Genomic DNA, 27,355 nt, shown 5'->3' with positions numbered 1-27,355 from the left:
TTATTGGAGGTTCCCTTGAAGGCACCTATTGTTATACTTGGGACAAAAAGAGACGGTTGTTCTCAAAACACATTCGACCTAGTATATTTAAATGATGATGATCGCTAAAAGCTTGATCAGAGGTGACATTCAAAATAAAAAAAAAGAATACCTAATACATTGCCTTTACTGATTTTGAATTGAATGGATATTTAAATAAAGCCTTAACACATCCAACACTTTAGATGCCTGAGAGTTTTACACTAAAACCTGCTGGTTTCACTCCAAATACTAAAATGCAAAGGATTTGATCTTACAGCAGGAAATTAGGAATCCCTTAATAAAAACAATGATAATTATTTAAAACAAGCTTTATTCAAGTTTTAGTAACATTTAGACACTAAAAATAATCATACACATTGTAGAAGACTTAATCACAATTGATAGAGTCAAAAGCTGTGTTCTGGTCCCAGAGCACTTATTGGCTTTGTTTTTACAAGATCCCAAAAGCAGACAAGAACCTCTGTTAGTATTATATATTTTGATTGAGTGAATATACCAGTCTTTTCATATTAGCACCATCATTCAGACAAGTGTTCTATTATCCATAGAACGGTGTTCATGAAGCCATCAGACTCAGCATCCACATTGGACAAGGAGTGGTTGTTCCCAGGATACATCAGCAAACTACACACCAAACATCAGCACATCAGAGAATGAAAAGTTCTATGACAAACCCCACAAAAGACTCGTCATAAAAGTTGCTTACCGGACAGGCACTTCTTTTGCTTTCAAAGCCCTGTAATATTCAATTCCTTGCTTGTGGGGCACACGCTTGTCATCTTCTCCGAGTATGAGTAAGACCGGTGTCTGTACCTAGATAAGTGAAGACACAAGTTTACAGATGAATTACGGTAACACCAGTAAACCTCCACACTCAAATCATTAATACACAATTACAGCACATACATGTGTCGTAAGTTTGATTGGAGACTTGTTCAACATTTGTTCCCAAACAGCAGGTTCATAAAGACTATCTGTAGGGTACTCAAAGCCAGCCTCATACATGCACCTGTAAAAATCAGAAGCAGAGAGTGGAAAATCTGCTACTTTCTTTCCCCAGAGTGTTTAAATTACTGAAAAGTGGGGAAATGCTTTGTTACACAATAGTAATAAAAATTTACCAGTCAGGGATATCCGTGCCGCACACCATAGAGGCCAGATTGACAACTGGGTTGAGGGCCACACAAGCCTTGTAGTAACCGGGATATTGGCCAATTAGATGACAGGCCAGGAAACCTCCATGGGAACCTCCATAAACTGCCAACTTCTGCTTGTCAAACTCATCACCGTTGAGAACACTTTCAACAGCAAACTGGTGGCCAAAAACATCAATACTACATAAATGCTTTTGATAGTATAAAATTAATTGAAGAGACTGTTTTCAGAACTGCAATCACACAAATGCAACAGGACTAAAATAATTCTGCAACAGGAAAGAAACAGAACAACAAATTCTATTTATGATTTAATCATAAGCGTGAACAGTATTGACATTACTTGAACATCTTTGACGTCCTGTGTGCCAACATTGCCAGGCAATGAGAGGATATTGTCCTGGCCAAAGCCAAGTGATCCGCGGTAGTTCACTGAAATCAAAAAAGATGAAAAGTGTATGGATGTGAAAATCACTACTTGACAAAAGTTAATGTAAAATCAGTACAGTTTCTGCACACAGTATAGATTCCATACATAGGTTTTTGAGTGTCTTAGCAGAGGAAACAAAATCACTCAGACAAAAACTTATTAAATGGGTAGCCTACATTCTAAAGAGACCTCGAGTCACTAACGGTATCAATTGAGTAAAACACTACATGAATATAAAATCAAAGCTTGGTATTGCCTAAAGAAATATAAACGTGTGAGAAAATGACTCGATAAGTATCGCTTTAAGTTGAGGATTACTGCTTTGAACAGACAGCTAACTGTGGTACATGATAGTGTGAAATATAAAAGTGTCATGTTGAAAACATCAGTACGTTAACTATGCCAGTTGTGGACTTGAGAGTTACAAAATGCATTATTATTGCAAGATTCTTCTGGGCATAAGCATTGCCACACACAAAGTGCAACATCAAATGGCTTGACCTTAGGGTTTAAACTTACCTAATAATACAGCAAAACCCACCCTGCACAGCACAGCAGGAGACAGAAGCCAGTCAGCAACAATCACAGAATGTGGACCCCCTATGGAAACAAACAATAGTTAATCCAACCTGTACTTAATAAAGGCCTGTGCTTTAATGTCAAAGTAACCATCCCATTGATTAATTAAGATTGTTGGTCTTCTAAAAATGAGAAGTGTAATCATTATATAATTATACTCCTTAATCCCTACATTTAACAAATACCTATTATGATATAAATTTATATATATATATATATATATATATATATATATATATATATGAATCTATAATTAATTTTTGCACTAAAACCTTTGAATTTTTAGAGACAAAAACGTTTTGAATATTCATTGACTGAAACTAGACGGAAACAGTTTATGTATCCATCAACTGAAACGAGACGAAACTTTTTGAGTCTTGGTTGACCAAAACTAGACGAAGACTGAGAGAAATGAAATTGAAATGACTATGAAAAATACTACATTATGAAATGAATGATATGACTAAGACTTACAAGTATTTAGTCCAAATAACTATGACGAAAATTGAAAGGGCTGCTGAAAACAACAGTTAGAAACCTTCATAATTCACATGTGAATGTTACAGCCAGGGATGCACCTTGCGATACCTCTTATAAAACCAAAAATGAAAACTTAAGTAGACTTAAGCACCAACCGTGAGGAAACACAATAAGAGGCAGCTTCACACCATCCTTTAACTCCTTTGGTTTAATCAGTAATGCTTCAAAGTCAAGGCCAGCTGAAAAATAGTAAATGTAATTAGTAGTGTTGCACCGATACCATTTTTTGGCCCCGATACCGATACCATACCAATACCACCCCGATTATATATATATATATATATATATATTCTTTTTTTTTTTTTTTTTTCCCCAAAGAGCTACATAATTGGATGTGAAATCATTGCTATCAAAGCTTTGTCAGGCTGTTGCTTACCTTTGCAAAATAGGAAAAAGTACACTAAACCCTAGTAGAAAATAGTTGAATAAACCTTCCGCTCTCAAAGGCCAAAATAGTGCTAAATTTGTGAAATTAATAAAACATGTATAATACTAGCCCAACAGTAAGAAAGTAAAAATAAATTCATAATAATAAACTCTGAATGAACTGAATAAACTTTTTTAAACCTCTCAAAGTCCAAACAGTGCAACTTTCATGAAATTATTGTCACATTCTGCTGCTGGTTAGATTGTGTTTTGTTGCTGGGCGTGGGGGCTCATCAACGCAGCATTTAAGCACGGGTGATCTCAGAGAAGGCTGCCGAGATATTTGCCTTGCTGATCGTTATTTGACATCTGGCACAATAATCTCGCTACATTTGCTTGTTATGCCCCTGCATTGGGTTTTTCTGTTAGTGTGCTGCTCTCATTTGTAACCGCTGCCTATCGTCTTAGTTTGTCCGTCGACCTGCTGTCACGGACTCCTTTTGTTATTTCAACTGTCCCGCGATCGCGTGTTATTTTTTGTTTGCAATCATTAAACCCTTTTATGTATCCCCCGCTTGTTGTCTGCTTCGAGGTTCAACCTTGTTTCCGCATTTGCGGACGCCAACAATTATAAGTAATAATAATTGACCACAGCATCCCGTCTCTCCTTTATTTCGGGAGGTGGGAGTCCCTTATTTCTATTTCTGAAAGGTGGCAACAATACTTTGGAAACACGTCCCAAATTACTGCGGCATTTCTTTCAGTAAAAGACAATAAAAGTAAAGTAGACGAAGTGAACTGACCAGAGATTGTTACTCCGGCCTTCTTCCTCTGGATAGCAGTCCTGCTCTTGCAGGCTCAAACTCGTTGTGTTCGTTCACGTTTCGTCTTCAAATGTTTTATCAAGTTCGAGGTATTGAAACTGGCCGATTTAACTCCACATCTCCAAACTTTCAGGCCGCAAATCTTGCATGCAGCCATTGATTTTAATCGACGGGATTTCTATATGGAAATATTTCCCGACCGCCGCGGCGCCACCATATTTCCTGGTTTGTTTTTCGTCCATATGAAAAAGCCCCCTTTTGATTGGTCAGGAGTGGCTATTGGCCCGCTCTCATTGGTCTGGAGCAGGCCAATAGCGATAGCTGCTTGGTGTTCACGTGTCATCACACAACACAGAGACAGAGTGTAGTGAGCGCCAGGAGGAGAAAAAGGCTGTGGTCAAATGTTATAATAATGGACCGGTAAATGGTATCGGCGCCGTCTTTGTTGGTACTCGCCGATACCGATACCACCATTTCGGGCCGGATCGGCGCCCCCTGCCGATACTAGTATCGGTATCGGTGCATCTTTAGTAATTAGGCTCATTAAATACATTCGAATGAAATTTTAAGGTTTGACTATTATTCCAAGAATATGTACTGTATTTTGGGGACGATCAGGCATACTTAAAATCTTTTATATTTCCCGAAAATTTACAGACCACCTTATCGTCCAGTGCACCTAATGTATGCATCCTGGTTGTGATTAATGACCTCAAACCTATTTTGTTGTCACATAGCTGGATTATAAGCTCCAGTAAAATCCTCTTGACGCAAGGCATGTGCCGGTATGAAATTTTAATACCGCAAAAATACCGCGGTTTCACGGTATCACGGTATTGCAATTATAGCTCAAAAATGTGTTATTTTGAGATGTATGGGTTAAAAAAAACCTTTTTTCGATTGAAAATGATTTTTTTTTTTTTAATTTTCAGAACATATTTGCAAATTGGTCAGTGAATATAATGTTAAAATAGATAAATTAACAAAAAATAATATTTTAAATAAAATGAAAATAAATAGCACTTATAAACTAGCCACAGCTCATGTTGCTCTAGATTAGAGCAAGAACAAAAATAATTGCTATAAAAATGTAAAAACACTTCTAAATAAAATTAAAAAATATATACTGTACAACTTTTATATTGTTTTCTGAGGGGTGTGAAAGCTCAAGTGAAGTTTCACCATTTTTAGCCATTGTGTCAACTCTAGTCTACATGTCATGCATTTGTTTTAAAAAGACAAAGAATTAATAAGTTATTAAGTTAGGTAAAAATGTATAAGTTAGTCAAAATGTAAATATTGTTGTGTAAGGGTTTTATATTAAAAAAACATTGGGTGTGAGACCTCTCTTTGTCCATCGAATGTGGATTTGTGCTTAGGGCTAGATCATCTGTCGCCATTAGCGATCTTTGACGCTATTCTTTTCCCCTTCATTCAAGCTTGTTTCTCAACGGCTGAGATTTAGAACCTCGACCAAGTTGCTCTTCCAGCTAAGACTAGTCTAACATTCATCTTTGCAAGATTTTAGTTAGTTAGTATTTTGAATTTGAAAGGAAAATGTGTGGGTTTTTTTCAGCTAATTTTTTCATGGCATTCATGGATATAACTTCCTCACATTCTGTTGTGTTTGTGCTGATGAAGCTATTCACTACTTGACACACATTCATGATTCAACAAACCTATAATTAAAACTATACAGCAAATAATAAATGAGTAAAACAATAACTGAAATGTTAAAAGATAAAGAACAACTGATAGCATTGATACACTCATGTGCCTTATAATCAGGTGCACCTTATGTGTGAAATTAAACTTTCTCATTGTTGGTGCACCAAATAAGCCACTGGCCTTATCGTCCGAAAAATACAGTAAATAGCAATGTCATTTTGTTTATTAGTTTCATTATATTATTTAACAGTACAATTGCTGATACATAATTATGTGTATTTACATATTTAAACATGCAAATTCGGAAAAGGATTACTTGGTTGACTACTAATGAAAATATTCATTTTGTTTTATTTGGAATTAGACAAAAGAACAAAACCACCAAACATATAAAGGAATACTTAACACAAATCAAATTCGGGAGGTTAAGAACTTGGACAATTGAAGAAGGTAACAAATTCAGGACATATCTTAAATGATAATATACATTTTGAATGAAAAAAAATAAAATTCAGAATTTTGCGCTTACAGTATTGACTGTTGTCTTGTTCTGTGGGAGGGGTGAATGACAGGATCTGCCAGTCAATTGCTGGCAACGTCTGAGATTCCTCCAGTGTGATCCAAACAACTTCTTCTTCAGAATCCCTGCTTGGAAGGAAACCCACTCTCTGGACATTGAAAAAAAAAAAGTTGCAATAAGCAAGCGAACTGTCAGTTCCATAAAATGGCACGCCAAATTGAAAACTCACAACTCATTGTGGTTTCCAAAATATAATTGCAGGTTAGCGGTTAGAATATTGTACCACAATATTATCATAAGAAATACTTGTAATGTACAGTGGGGAGAACAAGTATTTGATACAATGCCGATTTTGCTGGTTTTCCCACTTGCAAAGCATGTAGAGGTCTGTAATTTGCATCATAAGTTCTCTTCAACTGTGAGGAACGGAATCTAATACAAAAAAACAGAAAATCGTGTTGCATGATTTTTAAATAATAAATATGCATTTAATTGCATGAAATAAGTATTTGATACATCACAAAAATCGAACTTAATATTTGGTACGAAACCTTTGTTTGCTATTACAGAGACCACACGTTTCCTGTATTCCTCGACAAGGTTTGCACACACTGCAGCAGGGATTTTGGCCCACTCCTCCATGCAGATCTTCTCCAGAGCCTTCAGGTTTCGGGGCTGCTGCCGGGCAACACGGACTTTCAGCTCCTTCCATAGATTTTCTGTCGATTTCAGATCTGGTGACTGGCTAGGCCACTCCGGGACCTTAAGATGCTTCTTACGGAGCCACTCTCTCTGCCTTGGCTGTGTGCTTTGCGTCGTTGTCATGCTGGAAGACCCAGCCACGACCCATCTTCAGGGCTCAATGAAGGAAGGAGGTTGTCAGCCAAGATCTGGCGATACATAGCCCCATCCATCCTCCCCTCAATACGGTGCAGTCGTCCTGTACCCTTGGCAGAGAAGCAGCCCCAAAAAATGATGTTTCCTCCTCCATGTTTCACAGTTGGGATGGTGTTCTTGGGGTTGTACTCATCCTTCTTTTTCCTCCGAACACGACAAGCCGAGTTTAGACCAAAAAGTTCAATTTTGGTCTCATCCAACCACATGATCTTCTCCCATTGCTCCTCTGGATAATCCAGATGGTCAGTGGCAAACTTCAGACGTATCTGGACATGCACTGGCTTCAGCAGCAGGATCTTGCGTGCGCTGTAGAATTTTAATCCATGATGGCGTCATGTGTTTCCAATGGTTTTCTTCGAGACTGTGGTTCCAGCTCTCTTCAGGTCATTGACCAGGTCCTGCCGTGTAGTTCTAGGCTGATCCCTCACCTTCCTCATGATCAGTGATGCCCCACGAGGTGAGATCTTGCATGGGGCCCCAGAACGAAGCAGATTGACAGTCAACTTGAACTTCTTCCATTATCTAATAATCGCTCCAACAGTTGTTACCTTCTCACTAAGCTGCTTGCTTATTTTCCTGTAGCCCATCCCAGCCTTGTGCAGGTCTATTATTTTATCCATGATGTCCTTACACAGCTCTTTGGTCTTAGCCTTTGTAGAGAGGTTGGAGTTTGTTTGTTTGAGCATGTGAACAGGTGTCTTTTATACAGGTAACAAGTTCAAACAGGTGCAGTTACTTCCGGTAATGAGTGGAGAACAGGAGGGGTTCTTAAAAAAGAACTAAGAGGCAAAATATTTACTAGTTGGTAATGTATCAAATACTTATTTCATGCAGTTAAATACAAATTTATTATTTAAAAATTATACAATGTGATTTTCTGGATTTTTGTATTAGATTCCGTCCCTCACAGTTGAAGAGAACTTATGATACAAATTACAGACCTCTACATGGCTTGCAATTGGGAAAACCAGCAAAATCGGCAGTATATCAAATACTTGTTCTCCCCACTGTACATGTTTTCTTGTCAAATTGAGATCAGGATAGCTTCGTAAAACAGAATTCTGTCAAAATATGTGAGCACCACTGGGTGTTGAGGCATCCTCTTTGGTTACTATAAACATGTGCAAATCCAGTGAAGAATGGAGTTCAGTCAATTCCTGATTCACTTCCTACCGCACACAATTTGTCAAAGTCGGTCCACATTAATACAAATCCCTCCCTGTCTCCGCTAGCATGCCCCAGGGTTCTGTCCTAGGGCCGCTCCTTTTCATCATTTACATTCTCCCCCTCAGTTCCATCTTCCGCAAACACAACATTTACTACAAACCCTAACCCAGCTCCAAATTTCCTCAAAACCAACCTTTTCCCTTCGACCCTCCACCCTCACCCTCTGTTGGGAAGACATTAACTCTTGGTTCTCCTCTAACGTCCTCCTACTCAATAGCTCAAAATTAGAAGTCCTTCTCGTAGGAACCACCGCCATGCTCTCTAATGACAATAACTTCTCTATTGCCATCAACAATGTACCGATCTCCCCTTCTACTCATGTTAAGAGTCTGGTTGTCATCCTCGACAGTATGCTCTCCTTCCGCTCCCATATAGGCGACATCACCAGATCAGCCTACTTCCACCGTCCCAATATTTCTCCCCTCCTCCCTTCTCTCACTTGCCATAGCGCTTCCACTCTGGTTTGTAATCTAATCACCTCCCGACTCGGTATCCCAAATAAGTCCCTCCAAAGACTGCAACTCCTCCAAAACTCAGCAGCACATCTCATCACTTGGACCCCCACTACACACCATATCACCCCCATCCTCCGTCAACTTCACTGGCTCCTAGTAAAACAAAGGATCAACTAGAAGATTCTCGTCATTACCTTCAAAAGCACTCCATGGCCGGGCCCCTCCCTAACTATGCAATCTCCTCTTTATTAACACCCCCCCGTTCACTTCACTCTTCCTCTATCCACCACCTTTCCGTCCCCCGTGTCTGTCTCACCACCTTTGGTTCAAGCGCTTTTAGTCACAGTTCTGGAACTCCCTACCCTCCGATCTTCACAATAAATCTACCCTTTCACTTTTCAAATCAAGACTCAAAACAGACCTGTTTACACTGTCTTACCCACCATGATCCTTAGCTCTGTTCCATCTTAAACTCTTATTTTTTTGTTTGCTTTTATCCTGCTTTTAATCTAATTTTATGATTGTTTCCTTATTGTTTTTGAGCTACTGTGATTCCATCTTTCTTGTGAAGAGTCTATGTGTGGCATGAAAAGCGCTCTAGAAATAAAATGTATTATTATTATTAATTACTCTTTAAAATATACGGTACTGTCTTCTTACCCTTGCAGGGCTCTGGACTGCTTCAAAATGGAAGTATTTTTTACTTAAAGTTTGACACGTTTCAAGTCAATTTTCCCTTTACTAACAGATCCTGGATGGACATCTCGCCCTCTGCAAGCCTTTCTTCCATCGAAACATAATTTGCAAGCAGCCCCCCAGTCGAAAATTTGTCCTCCCTTTTCGATCATATTATATGAGAAATCAGGATGCAACTCAAGAGTCCTGTCCTATTTACTAGTATACAGTAAATAACATTTTATGTTCTATAATCTATACAGTTTCATGGTTGACAATTGAGGTTTGTATATTCTGAACAAGAACCCTTATTAGTTGAAAAAAATCCTGATGTATTATGCATGTTGCATGTGACTAGGGGAAAATGAATATTGACCAGAGAGGTGATGTTCCTACCAGACTTGGGGGGCAGTTTGGAGAGGAGCAGCTTGCCACTATCAGATCCCTTTCGACAGTCAGTAGACACCATGCCCCCATGCCAGATTCTACAGAAAGCATGAATACATTCAAATATAACCAAACTTGTTGATTACTGGAAAGAAAGGACTGGTGGACATTGTCTTGCAAAACCAAGCCCCAAACCAGTTGCACAAGCAACTACTCAAACAACCAGTCTTTCTGGTTTTCGATCTTAGACTGCATAAATTCTGAGCAACAGTTGGAACAGGAAATTATTTCATAAAAAACTTGACTTCTCAGTCTGTCTTGTTGTTGTTAGCCTGATATTTGTGTTCAACTTCAGAAAAATTAAACTAAACCTGGTTTAACAGTTAAAGAGCATATGACACCAGAAAAAAAGTCTTAAATGGCATTATTATGTGAATTACAATCATATTTTGAGACGATTCGACTATATACAACAATTTAGCAAAGTGCAGATGACGAGAAATTAAGTCTTTTAATCTGCCGGTTAGCCACGCCTACCATTATAGGGCTTTAGCGTCCCCAACAGGTGGATGACGTCAGCGGTAGACTGGGCTCATCGGTTTTACTATTCAGCCCATTGAGGGGGAATTGTTCAGAACGAGGAAAACGCGACGAAGAGAGCCGCAAAATGTCATTGTTTCAGTCTCTCTACTCCAATATTTTTACAGGATATTCTTTTTATGCAAGTATTTTTCCCCAATAGCTATATAAATGGCTTGAGAAGGACCAGTCAGCCCGTCGAGGGGGAACTGTTCACAATGGGGGGAACTATTCACAATGAGGAAAACGCGACAAAGAGAGCGGCAAAATGTCATTGTTTCTGTCTCTTTACTTCCATATTTTTACAGGATATTCTTTTTATCCAAGTATTTTCCCCAATTGCTAAATAAATGGCATGGTCTAGACAAATAACAATCTTGTGCTAAATGGAATATGAAATAATAAAAATCCATTTATTCAAGACGACATGGCAAAATTACTACATAATGGTCAAAACTGTCGACTTCACCTTTACTGTCGCACCTCCCGAACGATATTTTATGACACCTAAATCGGACATATGTCATTTCCCTTCCCCGGCTTCGGAGAATGTAAACAAACCAGAAGGAGTGACAGCTAGCCGACATGCTAACCCGAACCGAGTGATGTTTCAAAGTCTTCAAAGCGGAAAATCACACAAAGCTATCCTGGATTATTTGACATGACGACCCGGTTGTCGAATGTCTTAGTGGATCGGCAAACCGCCCGGCGGAGAGCAATTTACAGTTCGTTCCCCGGAGGAGGGTGGCTGGAGCTAACGCAGCTAACGTGCTGCTGCTAATGCATTAGGAGAGCTTTTTACATTCCTATCAATGATCAAACGTAAGTAGTCCTTCATTTAAAGGAAGTTTGTAGTGTTTACTTTGTAATCGCTGTATTCGTATTTGACATAATACAAAACAAGATGTTTACTCACTTCCTCGTAAGTCCAATGGTCCCACAGTAAATATCCACGGTGAATGGGAACCTTTTGAAACTCCAAAAAGGCGCATACGCTTCTCCCTCATACAGAATGATTTTTCTGCAGCCGTTTGGCTGGCGTGATGCGAAAAATAAACGTATTAATCCGCAAAATCAGCTGAATCCTTCGTCCTCATACACAACAGTACACTGTAGCGTGAAGAGGACGCCTTCTACCGTACACGTCACAGCGCCCTCCTCCTCAATGCAGGACCGAAGCCGGAAGTCACTCATTTTCCTGGCGCGGGATTCAAAAAACTAAATAAATATAGCGATCGCTTCCACACACATCCAAGCGGTCCATATCATTCAGGAGCATAAAATACCGCGTGTATTATGAAATAAACATGCTTTTTCGTGTCACAGGCACTTTAAGGTACAAGTTATTAACACCCTAGGCAATGTTGAACATATCCTTAAAATACAGTTGAGTGTTAATATTTAACAAATGTTGTACAGTAAATCAAAGATATAATCCCTTTTGGCACACAAAAGAATATTATTGATTTTTGAAAAGGGTTACTGGTATTGACATGGCCGTGCCTGGATAGAACTAATGTATTTTTCAGAATATAAGGCACTCTTCCACCACTTCTTTGTTGTGTTTGTTTTATACTCAGAACTTTTATTAAAAACTGTAACTGTGTTATGTAATTAAAACAATACAATTGCAGAGTACGGTACAGTTAAGTCAGGAAGGTAATAAAATAGTACCGCTACTTACAAAACTATTTGGTTCTGAAAGTAGTTTCGTAAACTGAAAATTCCGTAAGTAGAGACGCATTTTCCATGTAATTGTTTCAAGCCTCTCAAAATTCATACATAAATCTTTTATAGAGCATAAAAATGCATCAAAACATGTAACAAATGTTACACATTTTGATGCAGTTTTATGCTTTATAAAAGATGAAAGATGAGTGTTGTGCGTAATGTAAAATACAAAGAAAAAGAATAAAAATTAATACGCTCATGTAAAGCTGTCGGCACACGAGAGGTGAATGAAGAGGAAAGAGGACGCCGGGAATCGGGATACACACATACACAATCAGCAGAGGTCACTTTTAGCCAATTAGTTGCCGGGAAGATGATAGGTAATAGCCTATGGCAGAGCACCTATAATTATGTTACATTCATTAAATTCTGGGAGCTGCGAGTAGAAGCCCATACTGTAGTTTTGCCTTTTGTATCCTGAAATTTCATTCGTAACAAGAGGCAATATTTTCCAGCTGAGGCGTGTCGTAACCTGAAAAATCTGTATTATTATTGTTAATATAAAGAAACCTTCTTAATTTAAAAATTTTCACTCACTTACCTTTGTCAGTGTCAGTTACTAGATGTTTCTCACCAAGACAGTTAACCGTTATGTTGTCAATAGAAAAAAAAATAATGTGAAAAAGTAACGTACATTTGGTGTTTCAGATTAAAGCAAATTAGGGAATACTTACTACTTTGGCAAACCACTAGTAATGATAAACAAATATGTGCCAGAAATTATGTGCTGATATGGTAGGATAAATGTTTGTGTGTATTTGTACTACATGAGTCCTTCTGGGGTCATAAAATTTTTCTATATCATATGCCCTATCTAACCCTAATCCCCCATCACAGTCAGAAGCCTCCAGAAAAAAAAAAGTTAGGTGACAGTTGCATTAAAGACTCTTAGTTAATATTGACTTACTTGATGTAAGAGAGGTAACACTCCCTGTGTTTATATCCACCATCAGCAGCTCCTTATAAAAAAAAAAAAAAATCAAGACAAACTAATCAGGCACATGGAACATGTGACTAACACAACACAAAACACACGAACACAAAATGAGAAACACCTTGCGGCTGCGCTGAGGACAAGCAACAATAATTCGCTGACTATCAGCTGACCAGCATTTAGGAGGCAGCTGAGTGCAATATATGCCAGTGAAGCCATCTGTATAACACAAAATAAACACAAACATTCAAGAATCATTTTCTTAAATAAAAAAAAAAAATATATATATATATATATATATATATATATATATATATATACAGTGCCCACCATAATTATTGGCACCCTGGTTAAGATGTGATTTTTAGCTTCTAATATTGTTATGTCCTCTGGTCTTATGTTGACTACTTTTTGGGTTTAATTTCTTTCTAAGATTGTACATTGTTCATCCGTCCACAGGATGTCGCTATTCTAACTCAGAATCTTAAGTTTTTCTTTGGTATTGCTGTTTGCGCTCGGCTTCCCCTAGTGGCGACTTGCTGTAAGCAGCAGGCAGAAAGAACTTTTTATTTCAGTTGGAAAAGAGGCCTTGAGGTGTTAAGACGTTGCACACCTCCTCTGCACCATACATCGTTGGGAACCCTTGACAAAACAAAATCTTTTTGCCACACACACACACGCACACACGTTGACACAAAGAAATAAATGAGAGGAAGGAGTTCGGGCCTCCAAGTTTCTTTGTCGGTTTAGCTCGCTGCCAAAGTCGAGTAGCCATACGCTCGGCTGAGGGCAGAAGAGTAAAAAGATTTTCAACACATCAAGCACCCAAGATGTCTCAGCAAGAAGTTTCACCACCTATCAGCCAAGTGGTCACCAGGTCGGAGGCCAGTCATTCTCATTCTTCACGCCGGTCCAGAACGAGTCAAGCTGCTGCACAAGCACGAGCAGACGCCGAAGCTGCCTACGCCAGAGCACGGTACGCCAAACGCCAAATCGACATGGAGGTCGAGAAGGCACGCATCGAGGCAACACTACACGCTCTGAAGACGGAAGGTGAAGCAGAAGCAGCGCTCGCCGCAGCTAAAGTTTGGGAGGCGACTTTCGAAGAAGAGGAGCGCGCCAAAGTCGACCTCAGCGAGCAAGGGGTATTTTCCAAGACACCCCCCTCCATCAGGCGTGCACAAGAGTATGTGCATGCTCACTTTGACGACCAGCGTGTGCAAGCAGATGGCACACAAACGCCAAACACTGAGCACCTGGTTAGGCACAATGACTCTCAACAACCAGAAAATAGCCCAAAATCAGCTGGTGCTTTTCCACATGTGCGTCACATCGACATCGCTGACGAAGAGCATCTCCAATCTCATCGTGCGAGAACGGACATCTCACACCAGCCTACACCTTCAGCAACCCCACAAAGTGAACTGTCCAATTTAGCAGCCTATCTAGCACGGCGTGATCTGCTGACATCGGGGTTCAAGGTTTTCGACAACCGGCCAGAGTCCTACCTGTCCTGGAAGTCCATGTTCTGCAACGCGACGGAAGGCCTCAATCTCAAGCCCAGCGAAGAGCTCGACCTTCTCACCAAGTGGCTCGGCGGGGAGTCTCTTCAACACGCTCAGAGGATCAGGGCGGTCCACGTGAGTAATCCACAGGCAGGTCTCCAACGTCTGTGGCAGCGGCTAGACAAGACTTATGGCTCTCCAGAGGTAATTGAATCCTCACTCTTCCAACGGTTGCAGACTTTTCCAAGAATCTCCAACAAAGACACTCACTTACTGCAGGAGCTTGCTGATCTTCTGTTAGAGCTATCGTATGCCAAAAGTGAAAGTTATTTGCCGGGTCTTAGCTTTCTCGACACACCAAGGGGCATAAACCCGATAGTTGAAAAACTCCCATATGGACTCCAGGAGTCATGGGTTACACAAGGTACCAAATACAAAAGGGAAAACGGTGCAGTCTATCCACCTTTTTCGTATTTTGTGCGGTTCGTAAATGACTACGCTGAAATGAGAACAGACCCTAGCTTTATGTTACAGTGTTCAAACGTAATAAATCCAAGGGTTGATAAGACATCAGTAAGACGAGACAAATACAGAGTTCCATTGGCGGTGAATAAAATAGAGATCAGTCCGGCTAAATTGACAGCACTCGATCCAGACAAACAATGTCCTATCCACCAAAAACCACATTCACTCGTCAAATGCAGGGGGTTTAGAATGAAAACACTAGACGAAAGAAAGAACATTCTCAAAGAGCACGCCATTTGTTTTAAATGTTGTGCGTCCACAAATCACAGGGCTCGAGACTGTAAAGCTATTATCCAATGCTCAGAATGTGATAGCGATGCTCATGTGTCTGCCATGCATGTCGGTCCACCTCCATGGACACCTCAAGACTTTAATCCCCCAACCCAGAGTCACGGCGGGGAGTCTGAGGGCCCAAATCCTGTGAACACAGCCAGTTGCACAGAAGTATGTGGGCAAGGCGTAAAAGGAAAATCATGCTCAAAGATCTGTTTAGTTAATGTATATCGCCGAACTTCTCCAGAAAAGAAAAAGAGGGTATATGCCATGTTGGATGATCAGAGCAATTCATCCTTAGCCAGATCTGCGTTTTTTGACATGTTTAATGTGCAAAGTACCATATTCCCATACACCATGAGAACATGTGCAGGTTTATCAGAGACACGAGGTCGCAAAGCTGATGGCTTTGTTGTAGAAGATGTAGATGGTAAGGTCTCCATGATGCTGCCTACAATAACAGAATGTGATCAGATTCCAGATAATAGAGACGAAATTCCCAGCCCTGAGGTAGCAGCAGCTCACCCTCATTTGCGATCAATCGCTTCACAGATTCCTCCTCTCGACCCATCGGCAGACATTCTTCTGCTCCTGGGAAGGGACATCATTCAGGCTCATAAAGTTCGTGGTCAGGTAAATGGGCCAAACAATGCACCTCATGCCCAGCGTCTCGATTTAGGATGGGTTGTCATAGGTGATGTCTGTCTCTCTGGAGCTCATAAACCCACATTGAACTCATTTAAGACGAACGTTCTAAACAGTGGACGTCCCACGTTCCTCAGTCCTTGCGAAAACACAATCGTTATCAAAGAGAAATACACCAAAAACGATCCACTAAACACACAAGCGGAACTAGGACAACATATTTTCCAACAAACAACAAATGACGACAAAGTTGCACTTTCGGCAGAAGATGCGTTGTTCCTAGACATTATGCACAACAACTTTGCTAAAGATGAGGCGAATAACTGGGTAGCTCCACTCCCATTCCGCTCACCTAGGCGGCGCCTACCTGACAACCGGGAGCAGGCCTACAATCGTTTAATGTCGCTCCGCAAAACGCTGAGAAGAAAGCCTGAAATGAGAGCGCATTACGCTGAGTTTATGGAGAAAATATTCAGCAAGGGCCATGCCGAACCAGCGCCCGCACTGGCGCCAGATCAAGAGTGCTGGTATCTCCCTAGTTTTGGCGTTTACCACCCGCAAAAGCCAGAAAAAATTAGGGTAGTCTTTGATTCGAGTGCTCAACTTGACAATGTTTCTCTCAATGACGTGCTCCTCAAGGGACCAGATCTTAACAACACTCTCGTAGGAGTTCTGATGCGGTTTAGGTCCGACCCATACGCCGTTATGGCAGATGTGGAGCATATGTTTCACAACTTTATACTACGAGAAGACCACCGTAACTACCTTCGTTTCTTGTGGTTCCAAAATCATGACCTTGATGGAAAAGTGCAAGAATTTAGGATGACTGTCCATGTGTTTGGTAATTGTCCTTCCCCATCAGTCGCCATCTTTGGACTGAAAAGAACAGCCATAGAAGGAGAAATGGAATTTGGCAGTGACGCAAAAGAATTCATTGAACGGCACTTCTATGTAGATGATGGGCTAAAGTCATTCTCTTCCATAGAGCAGGCCATTGATGTTCTTAGTAGGGCACAGAAGATGCTGGCTCAGTGTAACATACGCCTGCACAAAATCTCATCCAATTGTCCTCTCATAACAGGAGCCTTTCCAACCGAAGATCGTGCTGTAGGCATGCAAGGTCTTGACATTGGGCAGACTACCCCACCAATGCAGCGCAGTTTGGGCTTAGGATGGGAGCTGTTGACTGACCAATTCAAGTTCCAAGTAAGAGTAAATGAAAGGCCGTTCACAAAAAGGGGAGTTCTGTCAGTTATCAACAGTGTGTTCGACCCACTTGGTTTTGCTATTCCAGTAATCGTAGGGGGTAGAACCATACTCAGAGACATTTCCACAAATGTTTCAGAGTGGGACACTGAACTGCCAAAAGACAAATTAGAACAGTGGCAAAAGTGGAAAAGTTCCCTCGGACACCTACAACATCTTGAAATTCCCAGAATGTACACTTCAATACCGCTGTCTGCAGCCCAAAGAATAGAGATTGACGTTTTTTGTGATGCTTCCACAAAAGCCGTAGGTGCGGTAGCCTACCTCAAACTCACAAATGAGGACGGACACAGCGAAGTGGGATTCCTCCTCGGCAAAGCACGTTTAGCTCCTAAACCAGACATCACCATACCCCGACTTGAACTCTGTGCAGCAGTCCTGGCCGTGGAAGTAGCAGAGTTGGTTCTAGAGGAGCTGGATGTCACAGTCGATCAGGTGAATCTTTACACAGACTCAAAGGTAGTGCTTGGGTACATCTCAAACACCAAGAGACGCTTTCACGTTTATGTGCACAACAGAGTCGAACGCATCAGGCGCTTTGCACAAACTCACCAGTGGCATTACGTGCCCACACACTTAAATCCGGCAGACCATGCCACACGAGCGTTGCCCGCTGAGCAGCTCTCCAGCTCCACCTGGCTCAGAGGCCCAGCTTTCCTCTCCAGGTTGGACCAAAGTCAAGTTCGAAGTCAAACCTTCGATCTCATAGACCCAGAGACTGACTGTGAGTTGCGTCCTGAGGTAACAACTTGCACTACCACCCTATCAAAAGGCCAGTTTAATAGTGCCAGATTTGAAAGGTTTTCAAGTTGGAAGGTGCTGCAAAAGGCTATTGCCAAACTCCAACATATAGCTCAATCATTCAAGAACAACTCTGAGGTTTCCTGTCGTGGCTGGCACAACTGCAACAAACATTTAACTGAAAAGTCACTGCAACTAGCCAAGACCACGATCATTCGCACCGTTCAAAGAGAGGTCTTCGCAGAAGATATTGGATGCATTGAAAAAGGCACAGCTCTAAAAAACTCAAGTCCACTCAGCAAACTGAATCCATTTGTTGACACGCAAGGGCTCCTTAAAGTTGGAGGCCGACTAAAGAAAGCACAGTTGTCTGCAGAAGAAACCAATCCCATACTCGTCCCTGGAAAGCATCATCTTGCTCAGCTCATAATAAGACACTTTCACGAAAAATTATGTCACCAGGGAAGGCATTTCACGGAGGGAGCAGTCAGAGCAGGGGGCTTTTGGATTGTGGGAGGAAAAAGAGCAGTAAGCAGTGTGATTTTCAAGTGCATCACATGCCGCAAATTAAGGGGCAGGCAACCTGAACAGATAATGGCTGAACTTCCTGAGGACAGGCTGTCCACGGACCCTCCTTTCACAAATGTAGGCCTTGATGTGTTCGGTCCCTGGTCCGTTACAGTGAGAAAAACGCGTGGTGCTAATGCAGATGCTAAAAGATGGGCAGTCATATTCACCTGCATGAGTACACGTGCAATTCATATTGAAGTGATTGAGTCAATGGACACATCGTCATTCATTAATGCACTGCGTCGTTTCTTTGCCATCCGAGGTGGTGCCAAACTCTTGAGATCTGATTGTGGGACAAATTTTGTGAGTGCCTGCAAAGAGCTCCAAATAGACAAACTAGGCTGTCACAATGACAAAATAGGCACATTCTTGAAAGACAGTGCGTGCAAATGGCAGTTTAATCCTCCACATGCATCCCATATGGCTGGTTCCTGGGAACGCATGATCGGCGTCACCCGAAAAATCCTCAATGCAATGCTCCTTGAACATCCATATGGGAAGCTCACACATGAAGTACTCGTGACATTGTTAGCTGAAGTCACCGCAATTGTAAATGCACGCCCGCTAACGGCTGTTTCTACAGATCCCGAAAACCCAGTCATTCTTACTCCTGCGATGCTACTCACGCAAAAGGTTGGCACACCACCGATTCCACCAGGGCAGTTTCAGACCAGTGACCTATTCAAAGCCCAATGGAAGCGCGTGCAGTACTTAGCTAATGTTTTCTGGAGTCGTTGGCAGAAAGAATACATCGCAGGCTTGCAGGTTCGTCGCAAGTGGAAAATAAAAAAGCCGAACCTTCAAATGGGCGACGTTGTTTTAATGAGGGAGTCTCTAGAACATAGGAATAATTGGCCACTCGGACTGATCACAAAATCTTTCCCAAGTGAGGACGGTAATGTCAGAAAAGTTGAGGTTAAGATTTGCCGAAACGGCGAGAATAGGTTTTACATTCGCCCAATTCGTGAAGTTGTGCTTTTGATGTCTAAGGATAGCATGTAAAACGAGTTGTTGTTTTGTATCGTTCATTAGTTAAGGGCTGACATCTTGCAGATGTCAGGCGGGGAGTGTTATGTCCTCTGGTCTTATGTTGACTACTTTTTGGGTTTAATTTCTTTCTAAGATTGTACATTGTTCATCCGTCCACAGGATGTCGCTATTCTAACTCAGAATCTTAAGTTTTTCTTTGGTATTGCTGTTTGCGCTCGGCTTCCCCTAGTGGCGACTTGCTGTAAGCAGCAGGCAGAAAGAACTTTTTATTTCAGTTGGAAAAGAGGCCTTGAGGTGTTAAGACGTTGCACACCTCCTCTGCACCATACATCGTTGGGAACCCTTGACAAAACAAAATCTTTTTGCCACACACACACACGCACACACGTTGACACAAAGAAATAAATGAGAGGAAGGAGTTCGGGCCTCCAAGTTTCTTTGTCGGTTTAGCTCGCTGCCAAAGTCGAGTAGCCATACGCTCGGCTGAGGGCAGAAGAAATATACTGTATATATTTTTTTAATTCAGATAATATGGGACCTTAATGGAAAAAAAGACAAAAATCCAACCTTCAATACAAGTGCATTTATTCAGTGGGGAAAAAAATCCCACATAAAGAAATAATTATTTGACATCAAATAATGTGTGTCACAATTATGAGCACCTCTGGTGTTAATACGTTGTACAACCCCTTTTGCCAACAAAACAAGGTCTGGGGACTGAGATGGCCATGGGAGGTGCTTGATTTTGTGTCTGGTGAACCATTTCTGTGTAGATTTGGCCATATGTTTAGGGTCATTGTCTTGCTGAAAGACCCAGTGACGACTCATCTTCAGCTTTCGGGCAGAGGGCAACAGATTTTTATCTAAAATGTCCTGTTATTTCAAAGCATTCATGATGCCATGCACCCTAACAAGGTTCCCAGGGCCTTTAGAAGCGAAACAGCCCCACAGCATCACTGACCCACCCCCATACTTCACAGTGGGTATGAGGTGCTTTTCAGCATGCGCATCTTTCGTGGCACGCCAGAGGGACCGTGTGCTTTGGTCAGATGAGACCAAGATTGAGCTTTTTGGCAACAAACACTCTAAGTGGGTCTGGTGTGCCACGAAAGATGCGCATGCTGAATAGCACCTCATACCCACTGTGAAGTATGGGGGTGGGTCAGTGATGCTGTGGAGCTGTTTCGCCTCCAAAGGTGCTGGGAACCTTGTTAGGGTGCATGGCATCATGAATGCTTTGAAATACCAGGACATTTTAAATCAAAATCTGTTGCCCTCTGCCCGAAAGCTGAAGATGGGTCGTCACTGCGTTTTTCAGCAAGACAATGACCTTAAACATATGGCCAAATCTACACCAAAATGGTTCAACAGACACAAAATCAAGCTCCTCCCATGGCCATCTCAGTCCCCAGACCTCAACCCCATTGAAAACCTGTGGGGTGAACTGAAGAGGAGAGTACAGAGGAGAGGACCCAGGTCTCTGGATGATATAGAGAGATTCTGCAAAGAGGAATGGCTGAAGATCCCTCTTTCTGTCTTTTCCCATCTTGTGAAACATTATAGGAGAAGATTAGGTGCTGTTTTGTTGGCAAAAGGGGGTTGTACAAAGTATTAACACCAGGGGTGCTAATAATTGTGACACACATTATTTGATGTCAAATAATTATTTCTTCATGTGGGATTTTTTTCCTCACTGAATAAATGCACTTGTATTAAAGGTTGGATTTTTCTCTTTTTTCCCATTAAGGTCCCATATTATTTAGAAAAAAATATATATTAGAAGCTAAAAAACACATAATTATTATAAATCCAATAATTATGGAGGGCACTGTATATATATTAGGGGTGCAACGGTTCAGTTAGCCCATGGTTCGGTTTGAACCTTGGTTTTGGGATCACGGTTTCGGTTTGGTTTCGGTTTGCTTTTTGCTTTTTTTTTTTTTTTTAATAACTGCCTTTTTTGCTTTTATAAAAATGAAATAAGCACTTAAAATGTAAACATTTTCGACTGTTAAAATGCCTCTTAGCTCTTTGGCTAGTGTAGTGACTGACAACTGAAATACACACACAGTAGTAAAAAAGTTACTTGGCAAAGTAACTGGTGATACCTTTCAAGTTTTTTTGTTTTTTGTCATTAAAAAAAACAAACAAACCCCAAAACATAGTAACCTTTGCTATGTTTGGAGGGCATTTAATGTTGTGAATCAACCATCTTTTAAAGACAGACTCAAGTCAAGATTTTGCCGATTTAGGAGTATTTTAGATAAAAAGTTGCTTAGGTTCACTCGTAAGGTTTACTACGACAGAGCCTTTCTGAGAAGTTTACTGCTCTAAAATGGTGGCTGTTTACTAACGCTATCGTGTCTGTCATTTCGCATGTAGTTCTATATGCATGAGAAATCTAGGTGTAGATTGTATGTTGTCGGCTAAGTCAGATAATATTGGAACCACCTAGCCTAGCATCGCGTTTGCTACAGCGTCTCAACAAACACTCTTCCTTCTCCCAGTCGCTGACTTTTCTCGCGTCATTCAACCAACGCATTGTCTCGTTGCAGAAACGGTGACCAAATCCGAACGGATGAAAAAAAAAAAAACGTAATGCACGAAAAACGTGGATTTTGAACGTAACGTACAGCGTACACATTTAAAAATGAGTGCTGACTTGTACAAATTACGACGAGACCGTACAATTTGACAGGTATGAATTATAGTGGACCGTCACAGTTAGGTAGTAGCACTCTGTAGCACGGGACGTCCAACTTCCAACTATCAGTGGTCAAGGCGAAACTATGTGCTTTAGCGAAATCATTTTCGATGGCTTTGCGTGCCATTTCATAAATGTCGGGGATTACGTTGGAGAAATATGTCCGCGAGGGAACAATGTAACGCGGGTCAAGCGTTGCAAATAAATTAACGAACCCGCCGTGTGTTTTCACTGGTGTCATCTTCGGGGTTGTCCTACCTTGAGAAAGCGATATCTGTGGGTGATGCCGGCTGAGGTGCCGGAGTCATGTTATAAAAGTTTTGCCATTAACATGGGGACCAAGCGCTGAGCAATGCTTGCAATTTTTTTTTCCTTCAATATTTTCTCTCCCTCCGCATTGTAGTCCACGGGGAAACCAAAATGTTGCCACACCGCAGATTTGAAAGAAGCCGGTGTAGGTGCACTATCCTATTCCCCTCACTATCCATTTCGCGTGGGCCTGCGCTTGTCAGTGACGTTCCTTATTCTCGCTATATGTTTATACAACTTTAACATTTGTTAATAATACGCTCTGCGTGGAGTATCATCCATCGCTTTTCCTTTTTAAATGGGCACTTTTAAGCGAAAGCAAGAAGTAACAACGGGAACATTTTTAAACAGGCATTTCACGGGACAGCATTTCCTCGGCCAATTACCGTATATAGCTTATATAGCGAGAGCGAGTGGATAGTGAGGGGAAGAGGATAGTGAACCTACACCTGTGCTTCCTCAAAATTCGGTCTCTCCTCTCCTCCGCTTGCCATAGCTATTTGTTTTCTTTCTTGTTTCACTTTCACTTCGCTCGTAAGTGAGAGAGGGCGTTACTCGGCTTCTATTATACAGGTGCTTGACAGCGATCCGACATTTACTTGCGGGGCGGGAATTTCTCCACAGCAGTGCTTCACGTCACACACAGGCACACAGGACTCGATCAATTCATTCCACAAGCGCTCGGAATACATTAATTGCAAAACCGAAAAGGCGCGGTTTATAAAGGCGTATTGAACCGTACAGGGCGAACCGTACGGTTCAGCTTTGAACCACAAACCGTTGCACCGCTAATATATATATATATAAATGTAAAAGGTCGATTAAAAATGCTAATAAATGTTACTTACCATCTCCTGGTCTCTTCACCACATCTACCACGACTGAGGTCTTCTTCGTATACCAATCATACTAGACAGACAGTCAACATATCTTTAGTATACAACTCATTCATAACATTGGACCACAACCTTAAAAATGTATGCCGTCTACATCTGGTAAAAAGAATAGAGTAGACATTTATAAAGTGGAATGAGCTTACCATACAAAGTTGGCTACACTGCATGTGTGGTCCGTAGAGACTATTTTCTTGGTAGACAATCCGGCATTGGTCGGGGCTCAGCCTCGGAGAAGACACTGCACTCGTTCCAGATGACAATTGTTCTGAGAGCCACAAATTGAGAAATAAGTGAGAAAACTCAGTAAAAAGGAGAAGGAAAAAAAATGCCAATAATAACACTATCCATATGTTGATCCCAGTTTCCCCTGTGCACATTAGAGCAATGTTTGGGTTAAGCTAACTGCCCTTACCACATTTCCCCCCAGTGAGATCCACATAAAACAAAGATGACCTGATAAAGATAGGAGAAACACACATGTTGGTGACATATTAAATTATTATTCTAAACATAGTTAACGAATAGGGTTAAGTTAAGGCGCTGTAGCGAGTGAAGAACAATCACCTCCTGTTGGGAGAGTATTTGAGTCCGAGCCTGAAAGGCTCATGAGACCATCCGACAAACACCACACCTGTGTCACCTGGAGCCCAAAATGCCTGCAGAAAGGCCTTCATTTTTAAAAAGCAATTTGTCAGCCTCTGATTTGAAAGAATCAGTTTGACCACTTTAAATGCGAATTTGGCCGACTTTTTAATTTTAGTTTGATATTAAAAAATTGTCAAGTCCTTTTAAAATGAGACTTCATTTACTTAACACATACAATATATTTGACATTTTACCATAACTTTGAAAATTAACATTTTTTAGGTTAGTTAAAATAACCATGCATATTATTGTGCATGTCCATTAACCTGTCCTGGCGAGATGTTCTCAGGCACTCCTTCCAAAACCGAAACATTGTTACCCTCAATGTCCAAAACACAGAGCACCGGGCTGCTTTTATGAACCAGCGTCTCTCCCCAGTCTTCATGGAAGACAAACTGCTCTCCCTTCAGATCAACCACAGGGGTGGGGGGATAATGCAACATTAGCCACAAAGTACAAAGAAAAAAATCTATGTGAATACTGAAACTACTTTGACAGCTTCTTTTTTCTCGGATCTCAAAGTCTCATCTTCATCCACAGTAGAAGGTAATGTTGAAGACTCCGTCTACATAAACAAATTGAGACAACAAAACTATCATTTTGGGGGGAAATATTTCTTTGAGTGAGTATAAAATACAAATAAATGGTACATTTACAGGATTAGTGCAGTACTTATTTTCACCATTTTAATGCTGATGTCAGAGAACAATAAATTCCCAGAACTTCTTTTTCCGTGTACACTGTATACCATGTAAATTGAGCAATAATCCATTTTTATTACCAATTGAATGGCCCTCTAATGATAATAATTTATGACTTCACTATGAGTCTTGCTAACGCACCTGAAAGAAAGACTCTGACTTGGGCCGCTTTTTCTCAGCCACGTAGAGGAGGTGAGTCTCAGAATGGGACCAGACCAAGCAACCAAAATGCTCTAAGGATTAAAAATAAAAAAACATTAATCTTATTCTGTGGTAGCAAGTCTGCATTATAATTCTGTAAAATTTTAATAAGGAAACCATTGGGAGGTCATAATTTGAGTGAAATTCTCAGGGTAACTCACCATCTTCATAAACATTTCCATGCTTCTTTAGAGCTGTGAGATTGATGCATTTTATTTTTATGTTTTTACTCCAGATCTGGAAAATAAAGTCATTGTAGAATATACAATTAGTAGAATCTTAGGTTGTACAAAAACAGAGTACATGATAGCACAATGCAGTATGAACAAACATGTAGAAAGGAGTACAATAACTGCACTGAGTATGGCTATATCCTGACATGCTATCACAGTACAATACTGGTATATTAGACTGATGGCAATTCACAAGCACAAAGAAAGTGCACTCTTCAAAGTCTAGAGGTTTATAAGCCTTTATAAATACGATGATGATACCAGGGTAACATTTGACTGTGATGAATCACATCAGATTATGCAGTCTGGTCAGGTGTATTGTGCATTAACACACAATCTGAGGTACAGTATATGAACAAAGTGATATGCAAAGTGTGAGAATAGCAATTGCAGACTCCAACAACTGCCTAAGAAATTTTTAATTGTATGTAACCTTTACATATAAAATACCTGCATTTAATTTCAAGGAGCTATTTTAAAATATTTACTTAATGAAATCTGAATTTATCAAAAATTTGCATTCAATTTATTTTGCCATTTTCGAACCCAATTCTAATGTTGACACTACATGTTAGATGGCTTCAGATAGGTTTACAGTAATTAAAAAATAAAATCACATCAAATAAAAATAACTCTTATTTTTATAAATACTAAGACTGGCGGTGTGAGTTATCACATTCACTTCAGTTCATTACAAAAAAGTGCTTAAATTAAGGCATTGGCTTTCCTCTGGGTGATTTCTTTGGGTACTCTGGTTTCATTAAACATTAAAAAACAAAAAAACATCTTAATTGTCAGTAGTTTTTAAAGTGAGCACGACTGCCTGTTATCTATACGTGTCCTGCGTTGTCTGACGAGTTCAGGGTGCACACCACTTCTTAAAGTCAACTGGGAATAGCTCCAGCACCTAGTTAACAAGTTTACAATATGCATTGACTGACTTGGTCATACAAACTACATGACTAAGGTAATCAAAGCACTTTTGACACTATGTCCTTATTCACCTACTGATGATGCAGAAAGGGAACAATATGGGGTTCAGTATCTTGCATGGTCATCAGGGTGGGGGATAGAATCCACAACATTTGGGTTGGGATATGACTACACTACTACTGATCCATGCCCCCCAATTCTATGGTTATATTTATTGCTATACTATTTTTGGTGCACTAAGAGTGAAAAGTTTAAGAGCCTCTGCTTGTAAGTATAAGTAATTATCAAACCTCCAAAAACTGATTCTCCTCCCCCTTTACAGTGCTTTTTCTTACAACAGCTTTCATTTCTCCAGAAGGGGCGTCTTTACTTAGCAACCTGGAAGGTATGAAAATGAATGGCATGTGTCTATTAGAACCTATACAAATCCACTCACAACTGAAAATGCATAATTTGTACATACACTCCTTGAACCTCTGTGCAGTTCCCGGATGGTGCTGAAAAGACCACTGACTTGTCATCGTGGAACACAATGTACTGCTTACAAAACTTGACATTTTCATTCCTCTCCAGATCACGCTGGCTCCATTCTGCAGCAAATATCAATAATTAATATCAGTGATTATAGTGGGATCTGAAGTCCTAAGTGTGGATACAAACCTGTGTAGATGTTGCTGTATTTGCCTCCATACTGAGATGTAATAACAGGTCCCACGTCTGCTCTGTTTAGTGAGGGGAAGAGGCTGAGCTGTCTGTAGAGCCTAGCGATCTCTTCTGGGTTGGTCACCACCTGACAACACGCAACAGAACTACTAAAACTACGCACCGTTGGCGTTAGCTGTCGCCAGCAGGAGAATGCCTTCTTTATTTTCTCACAATTACACCAACAAGGAACTTCCTGTAATGGTAGCAGCTGGTAGTCGAAACAGAAACCGAGCCATTACTATTCGTGAGCTTTCTTGACTTAACCACTCTTTTAGAGTGAAGCGAGTTCATCAGCAGAATGTGTAACTATCTATAACTATACGTGCGCACATAAACTAGCGTGACATTTGTAGGTTATAGTAGGATAAGTTAAATACCTGTGACTCCATGTCTGGATTTTGATAGTTGCTGAGGTCGGAAGCACAATTAAGCAAATGAAATAAACATACTGTTTCCTTTGTTCTCGTTCAGAATAAAACCTATTTCAACAATAAAAAACAAAGAA

At 40.7% G+C, this 27,355-nt stretch overlaps 1 protein-coding gene across 2 annotated transcripts; it reads right to left on the bottom strand.

Annotated features, from left to right (window-relative positions):
- On the bottom strand, positions 1-27,334 carry apeh (acylaminoacyl-peptide hydrolase). 2 transcript variants are annotated; one of them, XM_057817601.1, is made up of 24 exons: positions 27,228-27,334; positions 26,806-26,935; positions 26,609-26,735; positions 26,436-26,523; positions 25,141-25,216; positions 24,920-25,011; positions 24,568-24,642; positions 24,344-24,481; positions 23,997-24,088; positions 23,845-23,885; positions 23,576-23,697; positions 23,385-23,445; positions 13,130-13,227; positions 12,982-13,033; positions 12,616-12,660; positions 9,774-9,862; positions 6,133-6,271; positions 2,841-2,924; positions 2,146-2,226; positions 1,540-1,628; positions 1,164-1,354; positions 949-1,051; positions 749-855; positions 1-666 (listed from the first exon to the last, which is right to left on the bottom strand). In XM_057817601.1, exons 1-24 carry the CDS (start codon positions 27,237-27,239, stop codon positions 561-563), a joined length of 2,238 nt encoding a protein of 745 aa, XP_057673584.1. In that variant the 5' UTR covers positions 27,240-27,334; the 3' UTR covers positions 1-560. The 2 variants fall into 2 exon arrangements, with proteins under 2 accessions (XP_057673584.1, XP_057673594.1); XM_057817611.1 differs by lacking the exon at positions 12,616-12,660 and having other exon boundaries at positions 5-666.
- Between the last annotated feature and the right edge of the window lie 21 nt (positions 27,335-27,355).

The sequence above is a fragment of the Corythoichthys intestinalis genome, chromosome 2, assembly GCF_030265065.1.
Source record: "Corythoichthys intestinalis isolate RoL2023-P3 chromosome 2, ASM3026506v1, whole genome shotgun sequence".
Lineage (NCBI taxonomy): Eukaryota > Metazoa > Chordata > Actinopteri > Syngnathiformes > Syngnathidae > Corythoichthys > Corythoichthys intestinalis.
The sequence above is the reverse complement of the archived record's forward strand: the minus strand, read 5'-3'. Positions and strand labels throughout refer to the sequence as shown.

Bases quoted from the DNA above. Each gene is read 5' to 3' on its own strand.
- apeh (XM_057817601.1), bottom strand. The intron at 24,643-24,919 runs GTGCGTTAGCAA...TTGTTTATGTAG, and splicing joins AGTCAGAGTCTTTCTTTCAG to ACGGAGTCTTCAACATTACC. The intron at 24,089-24,343 runs GTTAATGGACAT...GCCTTTCTGCAG, and splicing joins AGAACATCTCGCCAGGACAG to GCATTTTGGGCTCCAGGTGA.